Raw genomic sequence first — 26,184 nt, 5'->3', positions numbered from 1 at the left:
GTCTGGGGAGGACAGCTGGCGCCGGACCTGGGGGGTCCTGGGAGATGCATTCGAATCCAGCCACAGGCCTCGAGCGGGTCACCGGGTGCAGAGGCTTCTCCCAGACTGTGACCGGAGCAGGGCCATGTAGGCCCCGCGCCACCATGACGTCCACGGAACCCTGGAACCCGCCGGCCCAGTTTGTCTGGAAATCCGGACACCAGAACTTGAAGATCAGTCCCATGAATCAGACACCGCTCTGCTCAGTACGGAGGACTCTGCTATTTCTGGGTCTCGGTCCTGCCCCCACCCCGTCCCGCACATGCTCAGAGCATTTCTGACCCGGGGAGGGGCGCAGGTGCCGGCCCACCCCACGCGGCCCAGACGGGGCAGGCGAGCCACCCGGGATCACCCAGCGCCAACACTACCCCGGGGGGGCTCCCCGGGCCACAGACGACCTCCCATCGCTCTGTTATTTCCGGCTCACTCTGGCCAGTCTATTTGGTCTCCCCTGTCAGAGCAAAAGCTCCTCGAGAGGCTCGGACCTTTGCCTCTTCCTGCTTAACACGGGGCCAGGTACACAGTAGGCGCTTACTAAATGTTTGCTGAACTGAAACAAAACCAGGCGGCATCCCTGTGGAGGGAGCACCAGTGCTCCTCGGCACCTCGTCCACCAGGGGGCCCGAGAAACACTCTCGGACCGCTGACCACACAGACGCTTTCTGCTGTCCTCGTTATTTGTGCGTTTTCGGTGCATTTTCTGTCGCAACGAGGCTGACGGGAACATGGTTTGCATGACGTGGGGGGATAATCTGGATGGGGTGGGCCGCCTTCTCAGGGAGGGGGGAGGAGAAAGGGGGAGCGGGCTGGGAACTCAAGCTGGCTTAAAAACCGGGTGTAAAAACGCTTGCTTTCGTAGAATGGAGGAAAAAATAAACATAAACGTGAAAGAAAAAAGAAATGGTTTTTGTGGTTGTGAAGATGAAACTGATTGACCTGCACTTGAAAGGGGCTGCCAGCATCATGCCCCATGTCACTGATGGGAAAAGTGAGGCCTCGAGAGGGCAGAGTGAGAGGCAGTCTGGGAGCAAAGGCCAAAGCCAATCCGAGGCCTCCTCAGGGCGGCCCTGGGCCTTTGGAGAGTGTGGCCTGTGTCCTCCGCCCGGCCGAGGTGAGGGACACGCCCCGTCCCAGAACCTTGACGCAGGAGGGGTCCCGGGGGGTCTGTAACCACCAAATGCCCACGACCGTGGCCCGGCACTGGAGCCAGTCCACAGGACACGGACACAGAGAGCCAGGAACGGGCCACAGAGAGCGGACGGGATCTCCGAGTCCTGGTCACGGACCCGGGCGTCCCAGCTCCAGCAGCCCGCCCTTGGGACTGTGACCCCGCCCCCCGTGTCCCGCCACAGCGTGTTCCCGGCCGCCCGACAGCCCCAGCCCCGAGAGCCCTCCCCACAGTGCACCCGCCGCAGCCTGACCCGGACCTGAAGGTGCTGAGGCGCTGGGCGCGGGCCGGGCCGGGCAGCCGGAACACCTGGGCGTCGTACGCGTCGTAGTCCACCTGGATGGGCAGCGCGTTCTCCGACTCCTTTGGGGTCCCGATCGCTGAAATCCATAAAGAGACAAGATGAGGGCACGAAAACACGGCTCGGACTCTGCCGGGCCCCCGGGCCCCTCCCTCAGAGGGCTCCAAACAGCTCTGTGCAGCCCAGTGTGGCCCCTGTGCAGTCTGGCGCGGCCCCCATGCAGCCCCGGGGCTCCTCCCAAAGAGCAGGGCCTAGAACCCCATTCTCCTTCCTCCCCACTCAGTGCTGGCGCACAGTAGGCACTGCTGCCTCTTGGCTGAGCTCCAGCAGCCTGGTGGCAGCGTCTTGGGAATGAGGCCGGGAGGCCCTCAATGTACATGGAGAGGCTCAGGAGGGGGCCCTGATCCCACCAGCAAAGGCTGAAAAAAGCCCAAGGGGAGACAGGTAAAAGGCAGAACAAAGATGGACAGGCACGCGCCAGATACTGGGCCCGGTCAGGAAGACCCAAATTTGGCCTCACTCATTAACCGTGTGACCGAAAGTCACTTTATCCCGCTTGCCTCGGTTTCCCCATTGGGAGAAGTGCGCCACTGGGGTCGTGGAGGGTGGGATCTGCCCATAATGACCGGCCCAGCACCAAGAGCCAAAACACTGTCGGTGCAGGAACTTCCCGGCCCCCTGACCACGAGACCAGGGCCCAGCAGCCGCTGTCCCACGCGGGCCCCTCCCCTCCCCGGCCTGGGCTCCAGCCCCTGCCCCTTCTCACTGGGCATCCCCATGGGTGGATGCCCCCGCCCCGATTTCTCCAGCCCTGCCTTTCGCGGCCCCTCTCAGAGATTTCCTCCCACTTGTGCTCCACAAGGCTCAATCCCCACTCGGACGCAGCCCCTGCAAGCCAGGGCACGCTCCTGCCATTCTCTCTGTCCTGGGCACCAAGCCCGAGACTGGCACAGAGTCAGCGCTTTCGGTGCTTGCCGACCGAAGCCTCAGTGTGGTATGGAGAGGGCCTGGCCTTGAGCACCTCGGGGAAGGGCCCAGAAAGCTCGGGGGACAGGTCTGGGGAGGGATGCCCTGCTGGGGGGGGGGGTCTCCCTGCCGGGAACGCTTCCAAGCAGCGCAACCCACCCTGGCTCCGCGCTGCATGAGGCGGCTGCCCCCCGGCCCAGGACATTCCCCAGAGCCCGGCCAGAGAAAACGCAGGGGGAAAGAGCTGGCGAGGCACAAAAACATGGCAGGACGTGGGCTGCTCTGGGTCAGGGCGCAGCCGTCCTGGCGCCGAGTGGGGCAGCACCGGCCTGAACTAAAAGAGGGGCCGCACCCCCAGAGGGAGAGCCCCCGGGGAGCCACGTGCCCTCCCTTCCCCCGGGGCCAGAGCAGCGAGGAGCCCGGCCCCGGGGGGCCTCACTTGCCAGGCCTGGGAACTTTCTAGGTCCCTCCCAGCCCCACTTTCTGCTCCCGGGCAGTGGGAGCAGTGCCAGGGTTGGAGCCAGCGGGCCCAGATGAGTCACCACCTCTGGCCTCTAAGTCTCCTCGGTCTCCTCATCTAGACAATGGGAGTCATGGCTCTGGCCCCGGGCGGGGGCAGGAGGCGTCTCTCAGCGCCTGCACCGAGGCGAGTCTCCCCCCTTCTCGTCGGCCCTTCCCAGGGCGCTGCCCACCCCCCGAAGCCCCCCCCGGCCCCTCTGTTCTCCCCCCCCCCCGCCCCCCCCCCCCCCCCCCCGGGGCCCGGATCCGCTCCCAGAAGCACTCACAGGTGTCCCGGCCATTTTTTGCCTTCTCGGTCACAGGCTGGAAAAAACAAAACAGAAAATGAGCAAGAAATGGGGGAGAGGCCGAGCCAAGCCCCGCCCCCGGGCTCCCCTCGTCTCCCAGAACCTCCGGAACCTCCCAGGAGGCGGCCACGCTCGGGGGCCTCAGACAGGAAGGGCCCGGCCCCCACTGACCCTGCCCAGGAAAGCCACACACGGAACAACGGCACCGGTGGGACACCAGGGGGCGCCGCGGGGAGAGCCCCAGCCTTAAGTCAGGAGGGCCCAAGTGCGAATCTGCCTCAGACACTTACCACCTCCTGGCTGTGGGACTCGGGGCAGTCACTTCACCCCCATTGCCTCAGAGGGAAAATAAAGCTCACGGAGGCCCTGCTGTGGATCTGTTTGCCCCCTCCCTGGGGCCCGGCCCGAGCACCAGCTCCCCCCCTCCCCTCCTCACTCGCTTCTGATATTTAGGGGAGGCAGGAAAGGGGGGAGAACCTTGATGGACAAATTACGGTGAAAGTAATTAGGGCTCAGGGAAGGGTCTCGGGGACCCCCAGGGGAGGTACCTTGGAGCGGGGCCACAGAGGGGACTCCCAAAGCCAGGAGGCGCCTACCCTGAAAGTTTCCATTTCTGGGAGCCACGGGGGGGCACCAAGCAGCACTAGGGGGTGAGTGGCAAAGGCGCCATTCCTGACCATCTGGGAGCTGCAGGCAAGGCCGGGGGGAGGGAGGTCGGGGGGGGGAAAGCTGCGGGGGGAGGCCAGGGAGGCAGGGGGGGGGGAGGCCGGGGGGGAGGGAGGCCCACGGAGGCCAGAAGGGGGAGCCGAGGCTGAGGCCCCGGAGAGGCCGGGACACCCACCTTTCTTCCCGCCAGCTTGATTCGTGGGGTAAAACTATTGCAGAGGTGCTGACTCTTGGAGGTATAGAAGCTGCGGAGAGCAGAGAGAGCCCGTGAGGCCGGGCCCGGCTCCTTCGGGACACACAGACCTGAGGCCGCAGTCGGGAGGGGGCCCAGGCCCTCCATCTTCCCTCCCAAACGCACGGACAGGAAGGAACCGGCATCACCACCTCGGGGGATCCCGATCTCCCCATCCCCTTCACCGTGCCCAGAGGGCCAGAAGCCCCCGCACTTGCCACCCTGCCGGCGCCCACGGGCTCAGGAGGCCTTTGTCCCCAGCTCGGCCGGCCCGCGGACACAGAGGGCAGAGGTGCCTCGGGCTGGGCCCCAGCAGGCCAGGCTCCCCACGTGCTCTGATTTCCTCACCCGTCCAAGGACGGGCCGGATCAGACGCACTCGGGTCCGCCTCAGCCCCCCGGGTCCCGCAGCTCCCGGACACCGGCCGCCGCCGGCCAGGGAGGCCCCGCGAGGTCCGCACAGGGCAAAGCTCTCAGACGGCGGAGCCCGGCTTGTCCCAGCCTGCAAGCGCCTGGCTCCTGGGCGTGGGAAGGAGCTTCACAAAGGCGGGTCAGCCCGGGACATGGGCCCCGGCCCTCAGGCCCCCCAGGCCCCTCTGGGCCACGCTACCTGTGGTTGATCCAGTGAGGGATGTTGTAGTCGTCTCCGAGGCGAGAGTCCCGGGGCCCGCTCCGGTTGTGCAGCTGCAGGGGGGAGGGGAGACTCGGTCAGCTGGAGAAGGAGCCGGCCCCAGGCACAAACCCTTCAGTGGCCTTGGAGGGGCCTAAAAGGAGGCAAGCTGCCGCAGCCAGCATTAGGGCCCCCAACTTTCCAGCCTCCCCTCCCGGCCGTCCCCAGCTTTCCCACCTCCGGGCCTGTCCACGCCATCCTTCAGGAGGGGAGGCCGGCCTCCCCGGGCCTCTCTTGCCACAGGCCTTGTCTCACGGCCCGGGCCCATCACAGAGCAGTGGCCCGAGACCCCCGCCTCACCTCCCCCCAAGGCAGGCCCAGGGGACGGGGGCTTGTCCCGGAGGCGGGCAGGCAGCAAGGCCAATCGCGCCCCGGTTTCCATGGCTGAAAATGGGGACAAGCCACTGTGAGGGTCCCAGCGACACGAGGTCTGGGGCTCGGCAGGGGCAGGAAGGCTCCAGGGGCTCGTGTCCATCTGCGTCAGCCCAGGCGCCCAAACCCTGGGGCGCCACCGGAGCCAGACAGACGAGCCCCCTCCCCTCTGCTTGTCCCTTCTCCTGGGCGAGTGGGCAGAGGGGCTCTGGGCCCACAGGCCAAAGGCCAGGGCTCGAACGCCGCTCTGGAGGTGGGAGATGGACACCGAGGGCTGTGGCTGGGGCCATGGGAGGGGGACCTTTGTCCCTCCAACCTTTCCCAGCAATTAACTTGGGCCTTTGGCGGACCCTCCCCAGCTCCCAAGCCCCGGCCTCTCCGCCCAGAGCCACGGGCACCAGCCTCCCTCCCGGGAGCCTTCCGAGGACAGCCCCGGCCCCAGCCTGTCCCTCACTGGATCTCAGCAAAGCAGCCAGTAGGTGCTTAATTAACGCATGCTAATTTGTCCTGACTCAGGTAAAGGCAGCCCTCAGCCTCCTCACCTTAAACAGGGGCACGGCGTGCAGCGGCTGCTCCCCCATGCACACCAGGTCCACGCCGATCCCTAGGACAAAGAACAGGCCCCGTTCTGTGTGAGGAGCCGAGGCCCCGGGGTCCAAGAGCCGCATCCTGCTCATGCCCCGGATCTGGGCTGACCCGCCCTGACCTGGGGCTTCTCGGGGGCAGAGGACTCGTCCGGGGGGCTCTGGGGCCATGCAGAATGGGCAGGGGAAAGCCCAGCAGCGGCCTCTGCCTTCTCCCTACCCAGCCCCCCAGCAGGACCCGGTTACTCTGCACTGATCAGGAATGTGCCCCGGTGGGTACAGCACCCCAGGGCGGGCTGGCACTGAGGGGCGTGGCCCGGGGGCGGCGGATGCTGAGATCAGAGCCCCATGCCATTACCATTATCAATCATGCGCTGCTTGGTCAGGATCATGAGCAGCCGGTCCACCTCAAATACGCCAACCCCGGGGGTGATGACCACCGACATCTGGCCCGTCCGGTCAAAATTGCGGTTGATGTAGTGCTTGTCAAACACTAGAAGACACAAGCACACACAGGGCCCGCGGCTCAGGGCATCCCCAGAATCCTCCAGGCTCTGCCTAATCCAAGGCCCGGGGCCCCTGCAAACAACCGGCCGCGGAGGGGCCACCCTCAGCAGGGGCCCCCACTCTCTGTCCCCGAAACGGCCCCTGGGAAACCCCCTGAATCCTGCCGGACCCCTGGACCTCAGAAGCCGTGTCCATGGGGACAAAGTCCAGCCAGGCCGGTGCGCTACAATGGAAAGGCCAGGGTTCCAACCTGCCCCCCAAAGCCCCTTCCCCTGGCTGGGTCTCAGTTTCTCTCCTCTGAAAAACTAAAGAGTTTGGCTTAGAGGTCCTGGCCAGCTCCAGAACTGGGGTCTCAGGATCCTTCCAGGGGAGGAAGGCAGCAGGAGGCCCAGACTGGGGGGTAATGGGCTCGCGGCACCTGGGGAAGATGGCCCCCTAAGCGGGGGGAGGAGTGGGGCCCACCAGAAGAGAACGCCCATCCCTTCGGCAGCTCCAGCCATCGGAGGCCCGGCTCTGCCAGAGGGAGAACGTGCGTTTCCAGTGACTAGAAATGGTTTTAAATTCTTTGCTGAAAATTTGCCCTTTGACCCTTTATCGATTGGGGAATGGCTTGAATTCTTACATTTGAGTCAGTTTTCTCTGTCTTAGAGACGAGCCTTTCCCAGAAGCCCTGGACGCAAAGCGTTTTTCCCGTTTCCTGCTTCCCTTCTAATTTTGTCTGCGTCAGTTTTGTTTGTCCAAAACCTTTTTAATTTTAATCTAAAACGATCCACCTGCATTTCGGAGCGGCCTCCGGTGCTTCTTTGGCCACAAACCCCTTCCTCCTCCCCACAGATCCGAGGGCGACCGACCCGTCTCCAACCTGCGGATCATGTCGCTCTCCATGTCTGTCCCGGACCCGTTGTGCCCTGACCTCGGTACGAGGGACTCAACATTGGCCAGGCCTGTGCTATTTTCCGGTTTTCTCAGTGACTTTTGTCACGTAGTGAATGCCTGTCCCAGGAGCTGGGGGCTTCGGGCTTACCGAACACTAGATTACCAGGTAACCCAGGAGATCTCTGTGATCCACGATCTACAGTAACCACTGGCCCTGACCCCTCCCACTGGTCACTAGTCAGTTTCTGAGCCAGGACCAAGCGACCTTCATTTCTAATTCCAAAATCTGCCGCCGGGGCTTGGGAAAAGCAGCAGCCGCGCTCAGGGAGCCCCCAGCTCCGGGGCAAGTGCACACGTGTGCTCACACTCACACACACACACACACAGTGTCTCACACATGGTGTCACACACACACATGATGTCACACACTCACACACACACACACACACACACACACACACACACTCACACACAACCCCCCCAGGACACATGGGTTAAAACCTGGGGTCGCCACTCCTGCCTCGAGAGGGCCAGAGGGGGCTGTGCATGGTGGGGGGGCGGTTCTCGGTGGAAGCTTACTGTGCTCCCCAGAACAGCCGCTGGAGGGACCCTGGGGATGCTCTCAGAGGCTGGCGGTTCTGCTGGCCCAGAGCAGGGGAGGAAGGGTGAGCTTTGGAAGGGACAGCCCGGGTGGGCCCGGAACGAGGGTCTCATCCAGGCGCTGGCTTGGGCCGGAGCTCAGGCTCCCAGCCAGGAGGGACGTCCGGGAGGCCCCACTCACCATTGAATGACAGGTTAATGGCCTCCAAGTAGTTCCCTTGGGCTGAGGTAGAATTGTCCCCTTGAGGAAAGCCCTCTGTGAAAGAGACCAAAGACGGCGTGAGCCCCCACGGGCCTGACCCCTCCCCAAAGACTCCCCCCCACCCCTGCCGTCTCCCACAAGAGTCTCTGCAATCCCCGCGGCAGCCAGGCCCCTCTCCCAGACAGCGCCGAGCTGGGGGAGAGGTCTGCAGGGCAGGGCGAGCCCCTCCCCCAGAACAGCCCTCTGTGCTCGGACCCCCGAGGCCGGCCCCCTGCCGAGGGGAGGCCGGAGAGAGCAGGCACTCAGGCCCACGGCCAGCACGGCCCCCAGGTCTGTGCTCAGGAAGAGCAGACTTTGACAGCAGAGGCCTGGCCTGCTCTGAGCGGGCCAAGGACCCGTGTTCAGCCCTCCTGTACTCCTGAACGTGGGCCCAGGGCAGCGCCAGGCACAGGGCAGCGTGGGCACAAGGCAGCGTGGGCACAGGGCAGCGCCAGGCACAGAGTAGCACGGGCACAAGGTAGCACAGGCACAGGGGGGTCCCAGGCACAGGGCAGCATGGGCACAGGGCAGTGCCAGGCACAGGGCAGCATGGGCACAAGGCAGCACGGGCACAGGGCAGTGCCAGGCACAGAGTAGCACGGGCACAAGGTAGCACAGGCACAGGGGGGTCCCAGGCACAGGGCAGCATGGGCACAGGGCAGTGCCAGGCACAGAGTAGCACGGGCACAAGGTAGCACAGGCACAGGGTGGTCCCAGGCACAGGGCAGCATGAGCACAAGGCAGCGTGGGCACAGGGCAGTGCCAGGCACAGGGCAGTGCCGGGCAGAGGCGGGGCACACACAGGGCTCGCAGGAACGAGGCGCCCAGGAAACAAGCGAGCTGAGCCAGCCCCAACCTGCCGCAGCCCAAGGGAGAGGAGGAGAGGGACGGTACCTGCCCGCTCCAGCCGCACCAGCACCGGGTACTGGACAAAGAGCTTCTTGATGGTCACGAGGAGCGACGTCCACTCTTCTCGCCTCTCATTCTGAACCACCACCCTGGGGGAAGGCGGAGGGGCCCGGAGTGGGCGCTGGCTCCGGCCTCGGGGGCTCGGTCACCGCGACGCTCCGGGCCCGGTTTCCCCGCCGGGAGGCGGGATCGATCCCACGAGCCCCGCGTCCCCTCCGGCCTCGGCCGCCGAAGCCGCTGCGAAGGAGCAGCCGGGGTCAGAGCGGAGCCCCCCGACCGGCCCGGGCCCGTCCCCGAGCGGCCTCCCTCAGCCAGGCACTAACAAGCCCCCTCCCCAGCGGCAGCTGGGCCTCCTGGGGCTGGGGGGAGGGGGTGGCAGGGCCGTCCTCGGCCATCCCTGAAGGCCTGAGGCGGGCGTTGGGCTGCGCGAGCCCCTGCTTCTGGAAGAGCCGCCCAGAATGCACCAGGGGAGGCCTGGGCCGCGAGGGCAGGGAGCTCCCTGTCCCAGGAGGGATCCAACAGCGCCCGCAGGGGCCCCCCGAGAGCCCACGGCCCGGCCCCTCCAAAAGGGGGCACTCTGCCAAAGCGTCCTGTCCGTGAAGGAGGCTCAGCTAAGGGCCGGGAGCCGGAGCCTCCTGGGAGCTTTTACCTCCGCTCCCCCCCCGGGGCAGAAGCAGGCGCTCTGACTGCGCCAAGGACGAACAAAAACCAACGCCGAGGCCGGGCTCGTCAATAACGGCAGCGAAAGCCGGACGCGCCGGGGCGGGGACACACGAGTCCCGTGGGGGCCCGACGGCCAACAGGCAGGGGCCCGACAGTGGGGCCTCGGGAAGGCTCAAGCCCCCGGCGGGCGCCCCGGCACAAGCACCCCCCTCTGCCTCCTCAGCCTCCCCGGCTGTGAGAGGGGACGGTCCCATTTGTGGAGTGCCGCGGACCCCAGAGTGCTCGGCCCGTCGCACTGAGAAACCGGGAGGGGGGGTGAGGGGCACCGCAGACCCCAGAGCTCGGCCCATCCCACTAAGAAACCGGGGGGGGGGGGGCCACCATGGCAGTCCAGGCAGGGAGTGGACATGCTTTGGCCCCCCAGGCTCCGTGAGGGAGGCACTCACCCCAGAGCGGCCTCTGAGCTGGAAAGGGGAGGACACCGTCACCCCCACGGGTCCTGGAGGACGGACGCCCCAAGCATACGGAAGCACCCGAGGCCCGCCCGGGGCAGCCCGGCCTAGCCAGGGAGTCACTGGCATCCAGAGGGGAGAGGGCAGGGAAAGCTGGCGCTGCCCCCCCCCCGGCCAGGCCCAGAAGCCCAAGCCCCCTCGGGCGGGGAAATGCTGACAGGAGGCTCCCTGGCCCTGGGGCTGGTGCAGGACCGGGGACAGCAGCGGCTGAGAGGGACATGGGGAGGGACGTCCCTGGGGGACACCATGGCCACCCCGAGGCAAGGCCGCCCATGAGTGACCCCTCGGGGCCCAGAGAGCCATGCAGGGTGAGAGCTCGGACCCTGCCCTCAGCTGGGGGGCCCCCATGTGGCCCCGCTGCCCTGGGCCACCAGGATGGAGCTCTGGGTCTCCGGCCCCCCCGGGCGCCAGGCTGAGCCAGGCCCTTCACCCCATCCCTCCCCCCGAGGTGCTAGGGATCACTGCTGCACAGAGGGCTGGGCCTGAGTTAGAATCCAGCCTCAGACACTGACTAGCTCAGACCCTTGGTCTCTAGGTGAGTCACACAGCCTCCGCATACCTTAGTTTCCTCACCTGTACAATGGGAAAAGCAGCTCCCTCCCAGGGTGGAGAACAAATGAGATCACACCATTAGCCCCGCACCTGGCACCCAGGAGCTGCTCATAAATGCCCGTTTTCCTCCTCCTCATGGGGCCACTCCCCACGGGCCTTCCCTCCGCTCACTCTGGGCCTGGGCCTCTGAGGACCCCCGATCCCAGGCCCCACGGCCCCCCCAGCAGCCCCGGGCCAAAGCCCCAGCTCAGCTCCCCTCGGAGCCCCGAGAAGGGCAAGTGCTCAGTGCCAGGACCGGCCATTCCGGGACCTGCTGCCCAGTGTGCCGGGCACACGGAAGCCCAAGGAAATGCCCTCTGCTCCTTTTCTCCCCTCCCTCCCTCCTTCCCTGCTCTTCCTCTCCATCATGAGTCCCACAAGGCAGGAAAAGGCAGGAAAAGGCCTTCATCAGCCCCTTCCCCTGCACCCCGGCCCCGCCTACACCAAAGGGCCGTGCCCAGGATGGGGCGTCCCCGGCTCCCGGGCCCTCAGCCTCGGGGGCCACATCGCCCATCTCTGCCCCCACCCGTGAGTCCCCGGGCGTCCCCTGTGACAGTGGCTCCCCAGCCTCTCCCTGCACCTCTGGGCGGGGGCTGACCCACAAACCTCGGGGGCAGCTCAGAAAATGGCGGCGCCAGCAAACCTACTTGTAGAAATCTTCATAGAATCTGCCTTCATGGTCCTGCCGAATCGAGGCCCGCTGAGTCTCAGGGAACTCATCTGAGGGGGAGAGCAGGGGGGGGGGTCAGGAAGGGCGGAGGGGGCCCCTTCCCCATCCCCGGGACCTTCAGGCAGCACCTCCCCTTCCCAGGAGCCCCGTCCCCGGGCACCAAGCGGAGTCGAGGCCCCCACAATGCCCCCAGCAAGCACGCCCAGCGGGCACCTGGACATCCCCACGCACTCCCTGCAGCAGAGAACCGTGAAACCCATTGGGGGCCGTGCCCATGAGGGCGCCCCCTGGAGGGAGGCGGAGGGAGAGAAAGCCCCCATGTGCCCCGGCCACACCCACGGTGAGAACCATGAGAAGCCCAGGAGCGGAGGGGGGGCCACAGGTGTGAGAAGCTGCCCCCACGGCCAGGCCCCGGGCGGTGACTTTGCTGAAATGTCTCTTTTCACAGAGGGAGGGTCCGGGGGGAGGGGGAGGGGGAGGGGCTGCTACACACTTGGGACCGGCTACAAGGTCAAAACCGATTCTAAAAACCAGAATCTCAAAAGTCAAAGTTCGCCTTTAAGGAAGAAAACAGAGGCGGCCAGCGCGTCCTCGGGGAGGAGAAAGTGCCTGGGCCTGGGCCTGGGCCGCCTCCCACACCAGGGCCAGGAGGGACCCCAGGCGGGCACCCCCCCCCACCCGGCCTCGCCCCGGAGCCTCCGCTTTCTGCCTGCGGCACCAGGCTGCGAAGCAACGAAGGGGGGCTGGTGCCCGGGCTCCGATCTCGGCGCCCCCGGGTCCTCCCGCCTCGCTGGGCTGTCCTGGCACCGGCCCCCTGGGACTCGCCGCCCGGGAGGGGAGAAGGGACCCGGCTGCTGGGCCCACGGTGCTCGCCCTGAGAGAGCTGGGCCATGGTGGGCAAAGGTGGGTGGAGCCCTGGCCACCAGGAGGCGGGAGGGGGAGGCCCTGGTCTCTGGGAGGCAGGGGGAGGCCCTGACCTCTGAGGCCACAGTCTGACCAGCAGGCAGAACGTGCCACTGAGAGGCCTGGAGAGCCCTGGGGAGGGAGGCTGGAGAAGGACTCACCGATCGACTTGGCGTCATAGAAAGTCCTAGAAAACAGGACCACAGTCACTTCATGGCTACAGTTCTTCTCCTGCACAAGAGAGAGGGCGTGGGCCAGGCTCGTTCACTCTTCCCACACAGGCTCCCAACAGAAGCCCCTTCCCTCCTGCCCAGGCCCCTCCATTCTGCGGGGAAGCTGGCTCGGTTCAGTCCAGGGATGGGGAGCACAGAGGCCGTAAAGGCTGGGAGCCCGTGGAGGCCGGGGGTCCGTGGAGGCCAGAGGCCCGTGCTCTGATACTAGACCCACTGTCTGGGCCGGTTCCTAACGCCGGGTCGGGCTGCTGGAGTCGGTGACAGAAACATGGAGATGCCAGGTGCTCTGGTCAGGATCCCAGCCCGGACCCTGGCTCCCTCCCACCCCCCAAGGGAGCCCGAGCACACGTGGAGCCTGGCTGGCCGGGCTGCCCAGAGGTGGAAAGATTGGGGGACCCCAAGCTGATCCAGCAAGTCCCTGGCCAGGCTGAGCCTAGGAGCCGACGAGGGCTCGGGAGCCTCTTCCCCTAGCACGTTCCCCTTTCTCCCAGCATGCCTCGGGCTCACACATTTACTCTCTGAGTCCCAGAGTGTTCGCCTGTGGAAGCGGGCGCCCTCTGAGCAGCGCCCTCCCCCCCCGGGCACGCCCGTGCTCTTCCGTCCCCCTGCCTCTCACCCCGTCCCCTCGGGCCCTTCCCTCAGGGCCACTTGAAGGAGAATCACTCCCATAAACAGCAACGGTGAGACCCAACATCCCCAGAGCATTTACTCTGAGCCTGGCACTGGACCCTGTTGTTCCCATTCCACAGATGAGGAAGCTGAGGGAGGCACAGGTAAAGGGGCTTGCCCAGAGTCCCACAGCTAGTCCGTGTCTGAGCCCGATTTGAACCCGAGCCTTTGCGGCTCATTCCAAGGCGGCCGCGCCCATGGGAAACAAAAATCAGCGCTCGGATATTTTTAGACTCTGACCCTCCCAGAGCTCCTCGTAAAGGCCGACACAAACGCCCGGGTCCGAGACCTCCTCGGCTGGGGCCGTCCCTCGCACAGGCCACCGGCGGCCCACGGGGCGGAGGGACTGCCGGGAGTCACGGCCCCAGGCGGGGTCAGAGGTCGGCCGTACGCGGGGAGCCCCACCCCCACCCCCATGTTCCCAACGGTTTCTGAGCCTACCTTCCACTTGGTAAAGAGGTCGGCAAGGAAACCATTCACAGCTTTTTCAAAATACAAGTCTCCTGCAAAGGAAGAAGCAGAGCAGAGTTTAAGGGGGGAGGGGGGCATTCCTCCCCAAACCCCCCAGCCGGCGGCAGAGCTGGTCTGAGAAAAGCCGGGGCCCAGACCAGCCAGAAGGGCCTGACAGAGCCTCCTCCCCTCCCTTGGGCCTCGGCCACACGGCGGCCTCAGCCTGAGGGCCCAAAGGGCCAGCCCGGCCCGGCCAGCACCAAAGCCATGGGCTGTGAGACGCCGGGGACCCAGAGCCCCAGCTCTCCGACATCACCCCGTCACGTGGCCCAGAAGGCAAGGGGCAGAGGGGCTGCGGCCATCTGGGGGAGGGGCTGGCCAAGGTGAAGGAAGGGAGACGGAGCGCATGGAACAAGACTCAAAGACAAGGGGTCGAGGGGACTGTGTCCTCCGGGGGCTGGGAGAGTCCCAGGGAACGCAGCTATGGCAACAGGGCAGGGAATAGCTGCAGAGGACGGGGGACGCCCCAGGGAGGGGGGACGCGGGGGAGCCAACCTCCCGGCCTTCACGGCAACCTCAGCCTTGGGAAGGTGAGAAAACCAGCAAGAGACTCTCCTCCAGCGCGCTTCTCGGCCCTGAGAGGCTCCGGCCTGTGACCAGGGACTCTGGCAGGGAGGAGCCCTCTTGGAGCCACATCAGGAATGGAGGAAAGCTGGGCAAGCCCGGCCCGCCTGACACGGAACAGGAAGACAGGAGGACAGGGGAAGAACCCACGGACTCAGCTGAGAGCTTGCTGGGGACACAGAGCTGACATTTCATTTTGAAAGAGCATTTTTAAAAAGAGCTGACTTCCAACCCGGCCTTGGACACCTGACACTTCCTAGCTATGTGACCCTGGGCAATCCGGATCCACAGAAGCTACATGGCCAAGCCACTGGGTTAAGTCAAATAAGACCAAATGGAACAGGGGCAAATGTCGAGTCTTACGCTTGGCTTGCACAACCTTGGCTTCCCGTGGGTAACCTGGGCAAGCAAAGCTGGGCAGAGGTCACATGTTATCCGTGCTCTGTGGGGAAGCTGAGAGTATTGGGTAAGCTCAGTGTGAACCACAGGGCGCCATGAGGGCAAAAGAGACTAGCAGCCTCAGGGGCGCAGGGGGGGAAAGGGCGCCCGGGGAGAAGGGACCAGCGTGTCCTCTTCAGGGATCCCACAATATCTGGAGAACTAAGCCCAGCGGTCGGCTCCACAGTGCAGGAAAGACCAGAGGGTGTCCAGACCAGAGCAAAGGGGACACTGAGGGGTCTCATTCTGGGGCTGAAAGAACCAGGGACGTTCAACTTGGAAAAGAGAAGACTTGGGGGACGGGGGGAGGAAATGGCAATGAGATGGTTGTATTCAAGTATCAGAAGGTGTGCCTGCTGGGAGAGCGATACGCTTCTTTTTGGCCGCAAAAAAAAGACCCAGGATCCTCCTGGGCGGGAAGGCGCAAAAAGACAAATGGAGGCTTGATGTCAGGAAAACCTTGCTCAGAGTAGGTGCTCTAGCTGTCCCGACAGAGAATAAGCAGCCCCTACAGGTGGCGGGCTCTCCCGGAACAGAGACCTTCAAGCAGGAGGCACGGAACAGAGAGCAAGATTCTTCTGGTCTGAGTTCACTGGATGGTGGCCAAGAATCCTTCTGCCTCCGATAAGGTCTGTGTTTCTGGGAGCTCACGTGCCCCCCAAGGAGAGAAGAAATGTGCACAGGAGAGAAAGCAACCGGAGGACTAGAAGAAAGGATGACATAACTCAAGGATGGCCTCAGCTAGCTTATTCTCCAGATGGGGAAACTGAGGTCCTGAAAGCAAATGCCAACGCTTCCTCTGCAATTCCCAGTACAGTACAGGACCTAGAGCACCAAGGCTGATGAAAGGAAGAGCTGAATTCTAATCCAGCTTCAGACATTTCCCAACTGTGTGACCCTGGACAAGTTACTTAATTCTGACTCAGTGTCATCATCTGTAAAATGGGGATCATAAAATGGGACCCATCTATCTCCCAGGGTCATTGTGAGGCACAAATGAGATATTTGTGAAGTATTATATAAAGACTAGCTATTATTACTGAGAGAATCTCTTAGTAGAAGTGGCAGTTGGAGATTGGAGGGGGAAGGGAAGGGAATAAGCATTTATATAATAACTACTAAGCGCTGCGCACAGTGGGAAGCACTTGGCACAGAGTCTCTAATATGACAAGAGTTGCAGAGGATCAGAAGGTGGGGACGGGCTTCGGGCTGCACTAACAGGGAGGAAGGCCCCACAACGAGAGGCTTAGAGGCCTCTCCAGAGCCCGAGAAAGGAGCACCGACGCTCCAGCTGTTGGATCAGGGGATCTCGGCGTTGCTTCGGGGACAGCCCGTGGAGCGTCCCGATTCTGACCATTCACCGCTAACAGCAACATTACCATAAATATCGAAATCCCACATTTCACAGCTCATCTGAATAAATATATACACCATGGCTGAAGTCGAACGGAACACCACCTGAAAAAAAACAGGCACGGTCACATTTCCTTGAGGACCAAGGCCAAAGATCACTCACAGATCACAGGAGGAAGAACAGCGCAGGACAAGCATAGCCTGGGGAGGGGAGGCCGGGGCTGCTGCTGGGGATTCTGAGGGCTCTCACCCGAGTGTCTTCACTGATGTAGCCACACATGACTTTCTCGCTCTTCACCCACAGCTCACCCGCCTGGGCCCTAAAAGCAAGAGACCACAACAGGTGTTTCAAAGGAGTCTTACAGCAAGGGGCAGCACGTACAGAAGGAAAACAGAACAAGATTTAGATACAATGTCAAGCAAACAACAAATCTCCCAAATGACAGCTGTGCAAAAGTGAGGTATCAGGGAAACCTTGGCAGGCAGTGGGCTGCCCCTCCCTCAAGCTCCTGTTATAATCATAGCTCACAGTTAAGATTTCTTTCTATCACATCCTCCCATTTTGAATTTAAAACAGCTCTAGGAAGTGAGTGCCGCCCATAGTTCCATTTTACAGGTGAGGAAACTGAGGCCCAAGGTGAAATAACTTGCCCATAGTCACATGACAGTTAAGAGACAGAGGTGAAATTGGAATCCAGGCCCTCAGACTTCACATCCATTGTTTTTTCCACATCACCTATTTCTAAACATCTGTTATTTTGTGCTGCTGCTGCTGCTGCTGTTATTTTTTCTACAAATGCTTCCCTTGGAGATAAGTAAAGTCTGACATTTCATGGGAAGCCCCCATCGGTACTGGTCAATACAGCTGCTCCCGCAGGGTCACAAAAGGGCAAATATGGGGAATGACTCACCGGATACCTGCCAATTCCACCTTCTGAGTGATGTAGGCACAGGTGCTGACCTGGGAGGAAAGAAAAAGAAAGAGAGACTGAGCACCCAGAGGCCCCAGAAGGAAACAAGACCCCCAGGCTGCCCGAGGCTGCTGAACATGTCAGTATAAATTTTATACCAACAACTAAGAAAGCAAAGTCAGGAGCATAATTGATTAAACAGTCTCTCTCTCTCTCTCTCTCTGGTCTCTCTCTCTCTGTCTCTGTTTATCTCTCTCTCTGTCTCTGTTTCTCTGTCTCTATATCTCTGCCTCTCTCCCCCTCTCTCTGTCTGTTTCTATCTCTGTCTCTGTCTCTCTGTTTCTCTCTCTCTCTTTTTCTCTCTCCTCTCTCTGTCTCTGTTTCTCTCTCTTTGTTTCTGTCTCCCTGTCTCTCTTTCTCTGTGTCTCTTTCTCTCCATCTCTCTGTCTCTGTCTCTCTGTCTCTGTCTCTCTCTGTCTCTCTAGCTCTCTCTGTCACACACACACACACACACACACACTCGTTACAAAGCACTGATAGTGAAATCAGTCTGGTCCTGTCTAAAAAATAAAGGAGTGGATAATAAACTAGATTAGCTACACAATACGCAATGATAAATGACCAAAGTAATCTAGTCATTGACAAATGCAAAGACCTAAGCTTTTAGGGTAAGAACTGGCCATTGGACAAAGTTGCTGGGAAAACTGGGAACTGGTTTGGCAGAAACAAAGCACAGAACAATATTTCACACCATGTGCCAAGGGAAACTCGAACAAATGACTTGGGCGTAAAGGTTGATATCGTGAGCACATCAAAGGAGCACAGAATATCCTACTCTCAGTTGTACACACAAGGGAAGAATTTATGGCCAAACAGGAGATGGAAAATGGAAAATCCCAATTATATGAAATTTAAAAGGGGTTATACAAACAAAACCAATGCAGTCAAAACCAAAGAACAGGAAAGGGGGGTGGGGGGGAAATGTGTACAGCCTCTCTGATAAAGACCATATTTTTCAAATATTTAGGGAACTGACCTAAATTTGTAAGAAAAACAAGAGCCATTCCCAGTGGAAGACCAGGCAGTTTTCAGAAGAAATCAAGATTATCCGGTTTGGTCATGTATACTTATTGTGTATCTAATTTATATTTTAATATATTTAACATCTACTGGTCATCCTGCCATCTGGGGGAGGGGGTGGGGGGTAAAAGGTGAAAAATTGGAACAAAGGTTTGGCAATTGTTAATGCTGTAAAGTTACCCATGCATATAACTTATAAATAAAAGGCTATTAAATAAATAAATAAAAAGAAATCAAGGTTATCAAAAGTCACACAGAAAAATGCTCTAAATTACTATTGATTAGAAAAATGCAAATTAAAATAACTGCGGTATCACCTCACATCTAGTAAATCGGTTGAGACAAGAGAAAAGGAAAGTATTGAAGGCGATCTCAGCGAATGGGGACACTACCCTAGGTTTAGCTGTAATTTGATCTAACCATTCTGGAGAACAATTTGGAACTATGTCCAAAGGGCTATCAAACCGCATACCCTCGCACCCAGTGATAGCACTACGAGTTTTGTATCCCAAAGACTTCAAATGAAAAAGGAAAAGGGCCAATCTGTACCGAAATGTTTAGAACAAATCTTTTTGTGATAGCAAAGCATTAGGAATTGAGGAGATGTTTATCAATTGGGGAATTTTCCAATTCCAGGCTTTTCTGAAATCACTTCACCATTTCTTATAGAACAATAATATTCCATTAGATTCATATGCCATAACTTATTCAGCTGTTCCCCAGCTAATGGGTATGCACTCAGTTTCCAATTCCTTGTCACTAAAAAAAGAGGTGCTACAAATATTTTTATCCATCTTTCCAATGGGATATTTTTAAACTATCTCTTTTCGTAGAAATTTGTTCGTGATATACAGGAATGTTGATGATTTTTGTAGATTTACTTTTTATCCCGCTACTTTGCCTAAATGATTAATGAAGTTTTTCAACCCACTTTGCAGGTGAGTCTTGGGATTTTCCAAGAATATCGTCATAAAATCTACAATTATATTTTTTTATTTTATTACCTCATTCTGATTCCTTCAATTTCTTTCTCTTTTATTGCTATTGGTAGGATTTCCAATACAATACTAAATAATACTGGTGACAGTCAATAACCTTGTTTCACATCTGATCTTACTAGGAAGGCCTCTAGTTCATCCCCATTTCAAATAATACTTGCAGATGGTTTTAAATAAATGCTTTTTTATCAATTCAAGAGAAAAAAAATATATTTCTATCAATATTTTAAGTGTTTTTAACATAAATAAATGTTTAATTTAATCAAAACCCTTTTCTGCATCTACTGATATAATTATATGGTTTTTTAAAAAAATTTTCATTGCTGATGTGATCAACTATGTTAATGTTTTCCTTATGTTAAACCATCCCTGCGTTCCTGGTATAAATCCCTCTTGATCACAATGTATCATCTTTGTAATATATTGTATTTTATTTAGGATGTTTCCATCCATATTCAACTTGGTAATAATAAGTTGTTAAAAAATAAAATGATACAAATTAAAAATAAAAATGAGTAAGCAAAGAAAAAAGAATCTAACCATAGATAATTACACTGGTGTTAAAGAAGATCTCGATTCATATTCAGAGGAAGATAGTGAGGTTTTTAAAAAAGCCATTCGAACCTCAAAGATGAGCATCAAATGGTCACAAGCCCATAAAAGAATTATTGGAAGAACTTAAAAAGGAATTCAAAAATCAAATAAGGGAAAACAAGGAAAAATTAGAAAACAAAATAAAAGCAATCCAAGAAAATTATGAAAAGAAAGCTAATCCATTTAAGAAAGAAATATGTTAGCAAAGAGATTACAACTTATCAGCTGGAAAATACACATTGACCAAGTGGAATTTACACCACTGGCACAATCGACCATATCAAGAAAAAGAAATACAAAATTTTAAAATAACTCTTAAAAGCTAAAATTGAACCAGTGAAATAGAATGACATTAGACACCAAGATATAATCAAACTAGAAAAACTGGAAGAATACAAAACATCTCATTAGAAAACAACTGATCTGGAGAAGAGAACAAGGAGAGACTATAAAAATTGTTGGACTACCTAAAAGTTTATCAAAAAAAGAATCTGGTGATCAACTATGACAGACTTGGTTCTTCTCAGCAGTTCAGTGATCCAAGGCAATCCCAATAAACTTTGGATGGAAAATGCCATGGCTTTCAGAGAAAGAACTATGGAAACTGAATATAAATCACCACATTCTTTGTTCACTTTTTTTTTCCTTTTTCTTCTGTTTTTTTTTTAATCTCTCATAGTTTTCCCTTCTTGTTCTGCTTTTTCTCTCCCAACATGATTCATAAGAAATATGTAAAAAAAAAAAAAAAATGAATGTACATGTTTAACCACAAAAAAAAAAAAAAAAATTGTTTTTACATGTAACTGGAGAAAAGGGAAAAAAAAAAAAAAAAAAAAAAAAAAGGATGTGAAAAAGTAAAGACCCACCAGAAGGAACAATAGGTTTCTAGATTACTAAGATAACTAAATCTAGATTACTAGATTTAAGTTCTGTGTCTGTTTCTGTATATAAAATCTATTTTACGTTTGGGAAAAAAAAATCTGGATACAATAATACAAAAAATTATTAATTGCCCTGAAGTTCTAAAAGGAAACAAACAAAGAGGTAAAATACAAAAAGAAACAATCTACCAATCATGACCTAAGATAGCTCCCAGCAAGAAAACTTACAGGAATGTCATAGCCAAGTTTAAAAACAAAATACTCCAACTATCAAGAAGAAAAAAAATTTAAATACTGTGGGAAAACAATCAGAATTTCACAAGACATACAAGCTTTTACACTAAAAAACCATTATAGTTATAAGAGCAAAGAAGCTGGGGTTGCATTCCAGAATAGAATATCCAGTAAATTAGTATAATCCTGAGTGAAAAAGAAAAAGCATTTCAGAAGAAATACAAGGAAATCATTCCAGGCTAATTATAAACCACTGATTAAGATCTGTTTACTTGTGCCATGAAAACATTATCATTATATGATGAGATTCTAACATACAAAACTGGGAAGGAAAAGGTTTTAAAAGGAAAAAATAGGTCATAAAAATGTGTCGGGAAAGGAAAAACTCATACAAAAGAATCAGGTGGAGATGGAGGAGTGGTAATATTAGACCCTTACTCTCACTCACTCACTTCCTCTCTCTTACTCCTTTTCAAAAGAGTTGAAAAGGAAACAATACTTGAATATATGAGAAAATGGGAGGAATAAGATGGGAGAGAGACTTTTAGAAGAATGTACAGATTAACATTAGGAGGGTAAGATGAATAAATAAGAGAAGGGCTTTTAAAGGAGTGATAAAGAAAAAAGGGTAAGAGAGAAAATAAGGTAACAGGGATAGGGTAAAAAGAGAGGTAAGGAAGGCAAAGAGTGAGTAAAAACAAGATGGAGGGAAATTCACAAATAGCAATTATAACTCTAAATGTGAAAGGGATGAACTCACACAGAAAACAGACATTGAAAGCAGAATGGAGTAAAAACAAAATTCCAACATTATGCTGTTTACAAGAAATACATTTTTTGAATGAGAAATAGGGAACCAGAATGGTGGAGAGAAGGCAGGGACTCCTCTGAGCTCTCCCCCAAACCATTTAAATAATGCCCAAAAATAAATCCTGGAGGGGCAGGACCCACAAAAGGAGACAGTAAATAATTTTCCAGCTCAAGACAACTTGGAAGTTTGGCAGGAAAAGTTTGTCGCACCAGGTTGAGTTGTCACATATGCACAGACCAAGTCCAGGAAACCCAGAGCAGAACTTGGGACTGAATGAATCAGCAGCTGTAGCAAGCTACTTCTGGAGCTCTCAACCCACAGATGAGAGCGAAGGAGGATCTTTGCTAGCAGGACTCTGTCACCATATTCAGATCTAGGTCATGGTCCTGGGTGGCAGTCCCAGACTGAGGAGAATCACGCCAGATTTTGTGGCCATAAAGGAACCTCTGCTCCTTACCTTCTTTACAGTTCCAGGGCAGAAAAGTACATCTGATCACTCACAGGCCAGGAGAGGAGGAAACACCTTTCCTTAGATCATACTACCTTGGAAGAACTGAAAACTCACAAATCAATAGACATATCTCTGAAAAGAGGCGCCCCAAACCCCTGAAGCTTGAGAAAGTGCACTTGGAAAAGTAAGTAGAAAACTTCCTTGAAGAAAATAATTCCTTAAAAATCAGAATTGAGCAAGTGGAAGCTAATGACGAGGAGGCATTAAGAAACAATAAAACAAAGCCAAAAGAAGAAAAAATGGAAGATGATGTGAAATAACTTTTTAGAAAAATAACTGCCTTGGAAAACAGATCTAGGAGAGATCATTTTACAATTATTGGATTTCCTGAAAGCCGTGATCAAAAAGAGTCTAGACATCATCTTTCAAGAAATTAACAAGGATAATTGCCCTCGTATCTTAGATCCAAATGATAAAATAGAAATTAAAAGAATTCACCGATCCCTTTCTGAAAGAGATCCCCAAATGAAAACTCCCAGAAATACTGGGAACTCCAGAACTCCTACATCAAGGAGAAAAATACTGCAAGTAGGCAGGCAGAAAGAAACAATTCAAGGACCATGGGGCCAGGCAGGATAAATTAAGACTAGCAGCTTCTACATTAAAGGATAGGAGAGTTTGGAATTTGATATTCCAAAGGAGCTAAGATTACAGCCATAAATCACCTACTCAGAAAAACAGAGTATGATTTTTAAAGAGAAAAAAGTGGATATTCAATGAAATCGATGATTTTCAAGCATTGTTGACAAAAAGACCAGAACTGAATAGAAAATGTGACTTCCAAACATAAGAATCTAGACAAGGATAAAAAGTAAACAGGAAAGGGACTTAATAAGGAAGATGATACTTTTAATTCCTAAGAACTTTCTCATTATTAGGGCAGTTAGAAAGAGTATATATTGACACAGGACATAGGTACGAGTCAAGTATGATGGGATGATATCTTTAAAAACAAAGGGTGAGAAAGGAATGCACTGTGAGAAAACAAAAGGGAAAAGAATGAGGTAAATTATCTCACCTAAAGGAGGCGAGAAAGCTATTACGTTGCAGAGGAAGATGGGGAGGCCGGGAACGGTTGAACTTAGGCTCAAAGAGGTAATAACATACATATTCAATTGTATATACCCTACAGAAAATTAGGAGGGAAAGAGGATTGAGGAGGAAGGAGAATGCTCACAGAAGAGAGAGTCAATTGGGGGAGACAACTGTCAAAAACAAAACTTTTGAGGAAGAAGAAGGTAAAAGAAGAGAAAGAATAGGATAAATGGGGGGAGGGAATAGGATAGAAGGAAATATAATTAGCTATCATAACTGTGAAGACATTTTTGAAGCAAGTGTCTCTGATAAAGGCCTCATCTCTCAAATATATGGAAAAATCAATCAAATTTACAAAAATATGAGCCATTCCCCAATTGACAAAATGACCAAAAAACATGAGCACTCAGTTTTCAAAGCTATCTGCTGCCATATGAAAAAATGCTCTAAGTCAGTACTGAATTAAAAAAAAAAAAATACTGAGGTACTACCTTATACCTATTAGATCGACTAATAGAACAGAAAAAGAAAATGATAAATGCTGAAGGGAATGTGAAAAATTAAGACACTAGTGAATTATTGGTGGAATTGTGAATGCATTCAACCTTTATGTAGAGCAATCTGGAACTATGCCCAAATATTCATAACAGTTCTTTTCTAAAGGCAAATAACTGGAAATTGAAGAGCTGGCCATCAATTGGGAATGGCAATGTAATTTATGGATATGATTGTGATATAAGAAATTGTAATGGGCTGAGGTTTGAATTGATGCACTGAGGTCCCAAGTACGTGAGGCTAAATAGTAATTGGGCTATACTCTATTAATATACATGATTGAATAAAGAATGGTCCCTGCCCACTCTCCGTGCAAGTCCTGATGTGTTGTATAGGAAATGACGATTTTGGTGGGTGGAGGCAGAGAGAGAGAGGAAGAGAAGCTGGGAGAGATTGGGCCTGGGTTGGATACTCCTAGCTGCTGGTCGTGTGGCTGCTGGTCTAGCTAGCTTCTTGACTCAGCTACACACATTGCTATTGCCGATTCTCTTCCACCTCCGATCCTTCTTCACTGAGAATAAAAACTGACGATTTTCCCCTAACCTGAATTCCTGACTCCTGCTGATTTTAAAATACGCGATCTTCACAAGAAATGATGAGCCAGATGCCCACAGGAAAACCTAGAGAGACTTACATGAACTGATGCAAAGTGAAATGAGTAGAATCAGGAGAACACTATATGTAGTAATATCAGTGTTGTAAGATGATCAAATTGTGAATGACTTAGCTATTCTCAGCATTACAATGATCCAATACAACTCTGAAGGACTCATCATGAAAAATGCTATCCATTCCTGATACTGATGCGCTATGACTACAGATTAAAACACATATTTTTACTTTCTCTATTTTCTTGAGTTTTTATTTCAGTGTATGTTTTCTTTTACAACATGACTAATATGAAAATGTTTTACATGATTACACATGTGTAACCTATATCAAATTGCTTGCCTTACAATGAGGGGGTGGAAGGAGAGGGAGAGAATTTGGAACTCAATTTTTAAAATGAATGTTGAAAATTGTTTTTACAAATAATTCAGAGAAAATAAAATAATATATGTTTTTAAAAGTTATGTGGGTAACTCGAAGTCCTGCTTTTGCTTTGCATTTTCCAGATTTGAATAAAATAAAATCAAAATGAGAGAGATACACAGTGAAAATGAAGGGTTGCAGCACAATTTACTATGCTTCAGTTGCTGCAAAAAAGACAGGAGTAGCAATTATGCTCTCAAAGATTTAATTAAAAGAGATAAACAGGATAACTATATTTTGATAAAAGTAACATAGACAATGAAGCAATATCAATACTGACCCTGTATATACTAAACATGGTAGCATCTAAATTTTAAAAAATTAAATGAATTACACGTGGAGATAGGTAGGAGTGTTATAATAGTAGGGTACTTTAATCTTCCCTTCTCAGAAGTAGAAAAACCCAAAATAAATAATTAAATAATCAAATAAATAATTAAATAATCAAATAAATAAATAAACACAAATTTGTTTGAATTCATTTAAATAAATAAAAAAGAACTTAAGGAAAATAGAATTTTAGATAAACGAGATTATGACAGATATCTATAAAGATCTGAATGGAAACAGAAAGGAATACAATTTTTTCTCACTATCTCATGGTACCTTTACAAAGATGGGCCATATATAGTAATAAAAATTTCATAATTAAAAGCAGAAATACTAAAAGTATCATTTTCAGATTATAATGCAATAAAAATTTTATGTAATAAGGGAACAAGGAAACATAAATTAAAAACTAACTAGAGATTAAACAGCCTAATCTTAAAGAATGAGTGGGTTAAAGAAAAATCATAGAAACAATAATTTCATTAAAGAGAATGACCGTGATGAGACAAAATATCAAAACCTATGGACATAACAAAAGCAACCCATTAGAGAAAAATTTTCATTGCTAATGCTTACATCAATAAAATATAGAAAGAGCAGACTAATGAATTGGGTATGCAACTAAAAAAACTAGAAAAAGAACAAATTTTAAATCCCCATTTAAACACTAAATTGAAAATCCTAAAAACTAAAGATGAGATTAATAAAACTTATGATAAAAAAAACACTGAATTAACAAATTATTAATTTTATGAAAAAATTAAACATTTAGCTAATCTGATTTTTAAAAAAGAGAGAAAAAAATCAAATCACTAGTATTAAAAATGAAAAGGGTGAATATATCACAAACGAAGATAAAATTAAAGCAATTATAAGGAATCGTTTTGCCCAACGATATGCCAATAAATTTAACAATTTAAGTGAAATGGAAAAATATAAATTGTCTATATTAGCAGACGAGGAAATAGAAAATCTAAATAGAGAATAAATAAATCTATTTTAGAAAAAGGAATTGAACAGGCCATAAATGAGTTTCCTAAGAGAAAAGCACCAGAACCTGATGGATTTACAAGTAAATTCCAGCAAACATTTAAAGATCAACCAATTCCAATATTCCATAAATTATACAGTATAACATTTAAAGAAGAGATTCTACCAAAGTCCTTTTAT

The 26,184-nt window shown here is 53.1% G+C and overlaps 1 protein-coding gene across 4 annotated transcripts in view; it reads right to left on the bottom strand.

Moving 5' to 3' along the window:
* The window catches only part of DEPDC5 (DEP domain containing 5, GATOR1 subcomplex subunit), a 70,549-nt gene that overhangs the window by 28,009 nt on the left and 16,356 nt on the right, over positions 1–26,184 (bottom strand). For all 4 annotated transcript variants that reach the window (XM_031948953.1, XM_031948950.1, XM_031948952.1 and 1 more), the window contains exons 7-20: positions 16,954–17,003; positions 16,293–16,362; positions 16,069–16,147; positions 13,619–13,680; positions 12,437–12,506; positions 11,350–11,422; positions 8,922–9,025; positions 7,968–8,042; positions 6,162–6,296; positions 5,762–5,823; positions 4,788–4,861; positions 4,122–4,191; positions 3,260–3,296; positions 1,467–1,587 (exon numbers count right to left, since the gene is read on the bottom strand). In XM_031948953.1, coding sequence (XP_031804813.1) covers positions 1,467–1,587; positions 3,260–3,296; positions 4,122–4,191; positions 4,788–4,861; positions 5,762–5,823; positions 6,162–6,296; positions 7,968–8,042; positions 8,922–9,025; positions 11,350–11,422; positions 12,437–12,506; positions 13,619–13,680; positions 16,069–16,147; positions 16,293–16,362; positions 16,954–17,003 — 1,082 coding nt within the window. The remainder of the gene's footprint in view (positions 1–1,466; positions 1,588–3,259; positions 3,297–4,121; positions 4,192–4,787; positions 4,862–5,761; positions 5,824–6,161; positions 6,297–7,967; positions 8,043–8,921; positions 9,026–11,349; positions 11,423–12,436; positions 12,507–13,618; positions 13,681–16,068; positions 16,148–16,292; positions 16,363–16,953; positions 17,004–26,184) is intronic.

The sequence above is a fragment of the Sarcophilus harrisii genome, chromosome 1, assembly GCF_902635505.1.
Source record: "Sarcophilus harrisii chromosome 1, mSarHar1.11, whole genome shotgun sequence".
NCBI lineage: Eukaryota > Metazoa > Chordata > Mammalia > Dasyuromorphia > Dasyuridae > Sarcophilus > Sarcophilus harrisii.
The sequence above is the reverse complement of the archived record's forward strand: the minus strand, read 5'-3'. Positions and strand labels throughout refer to the sequence as shown.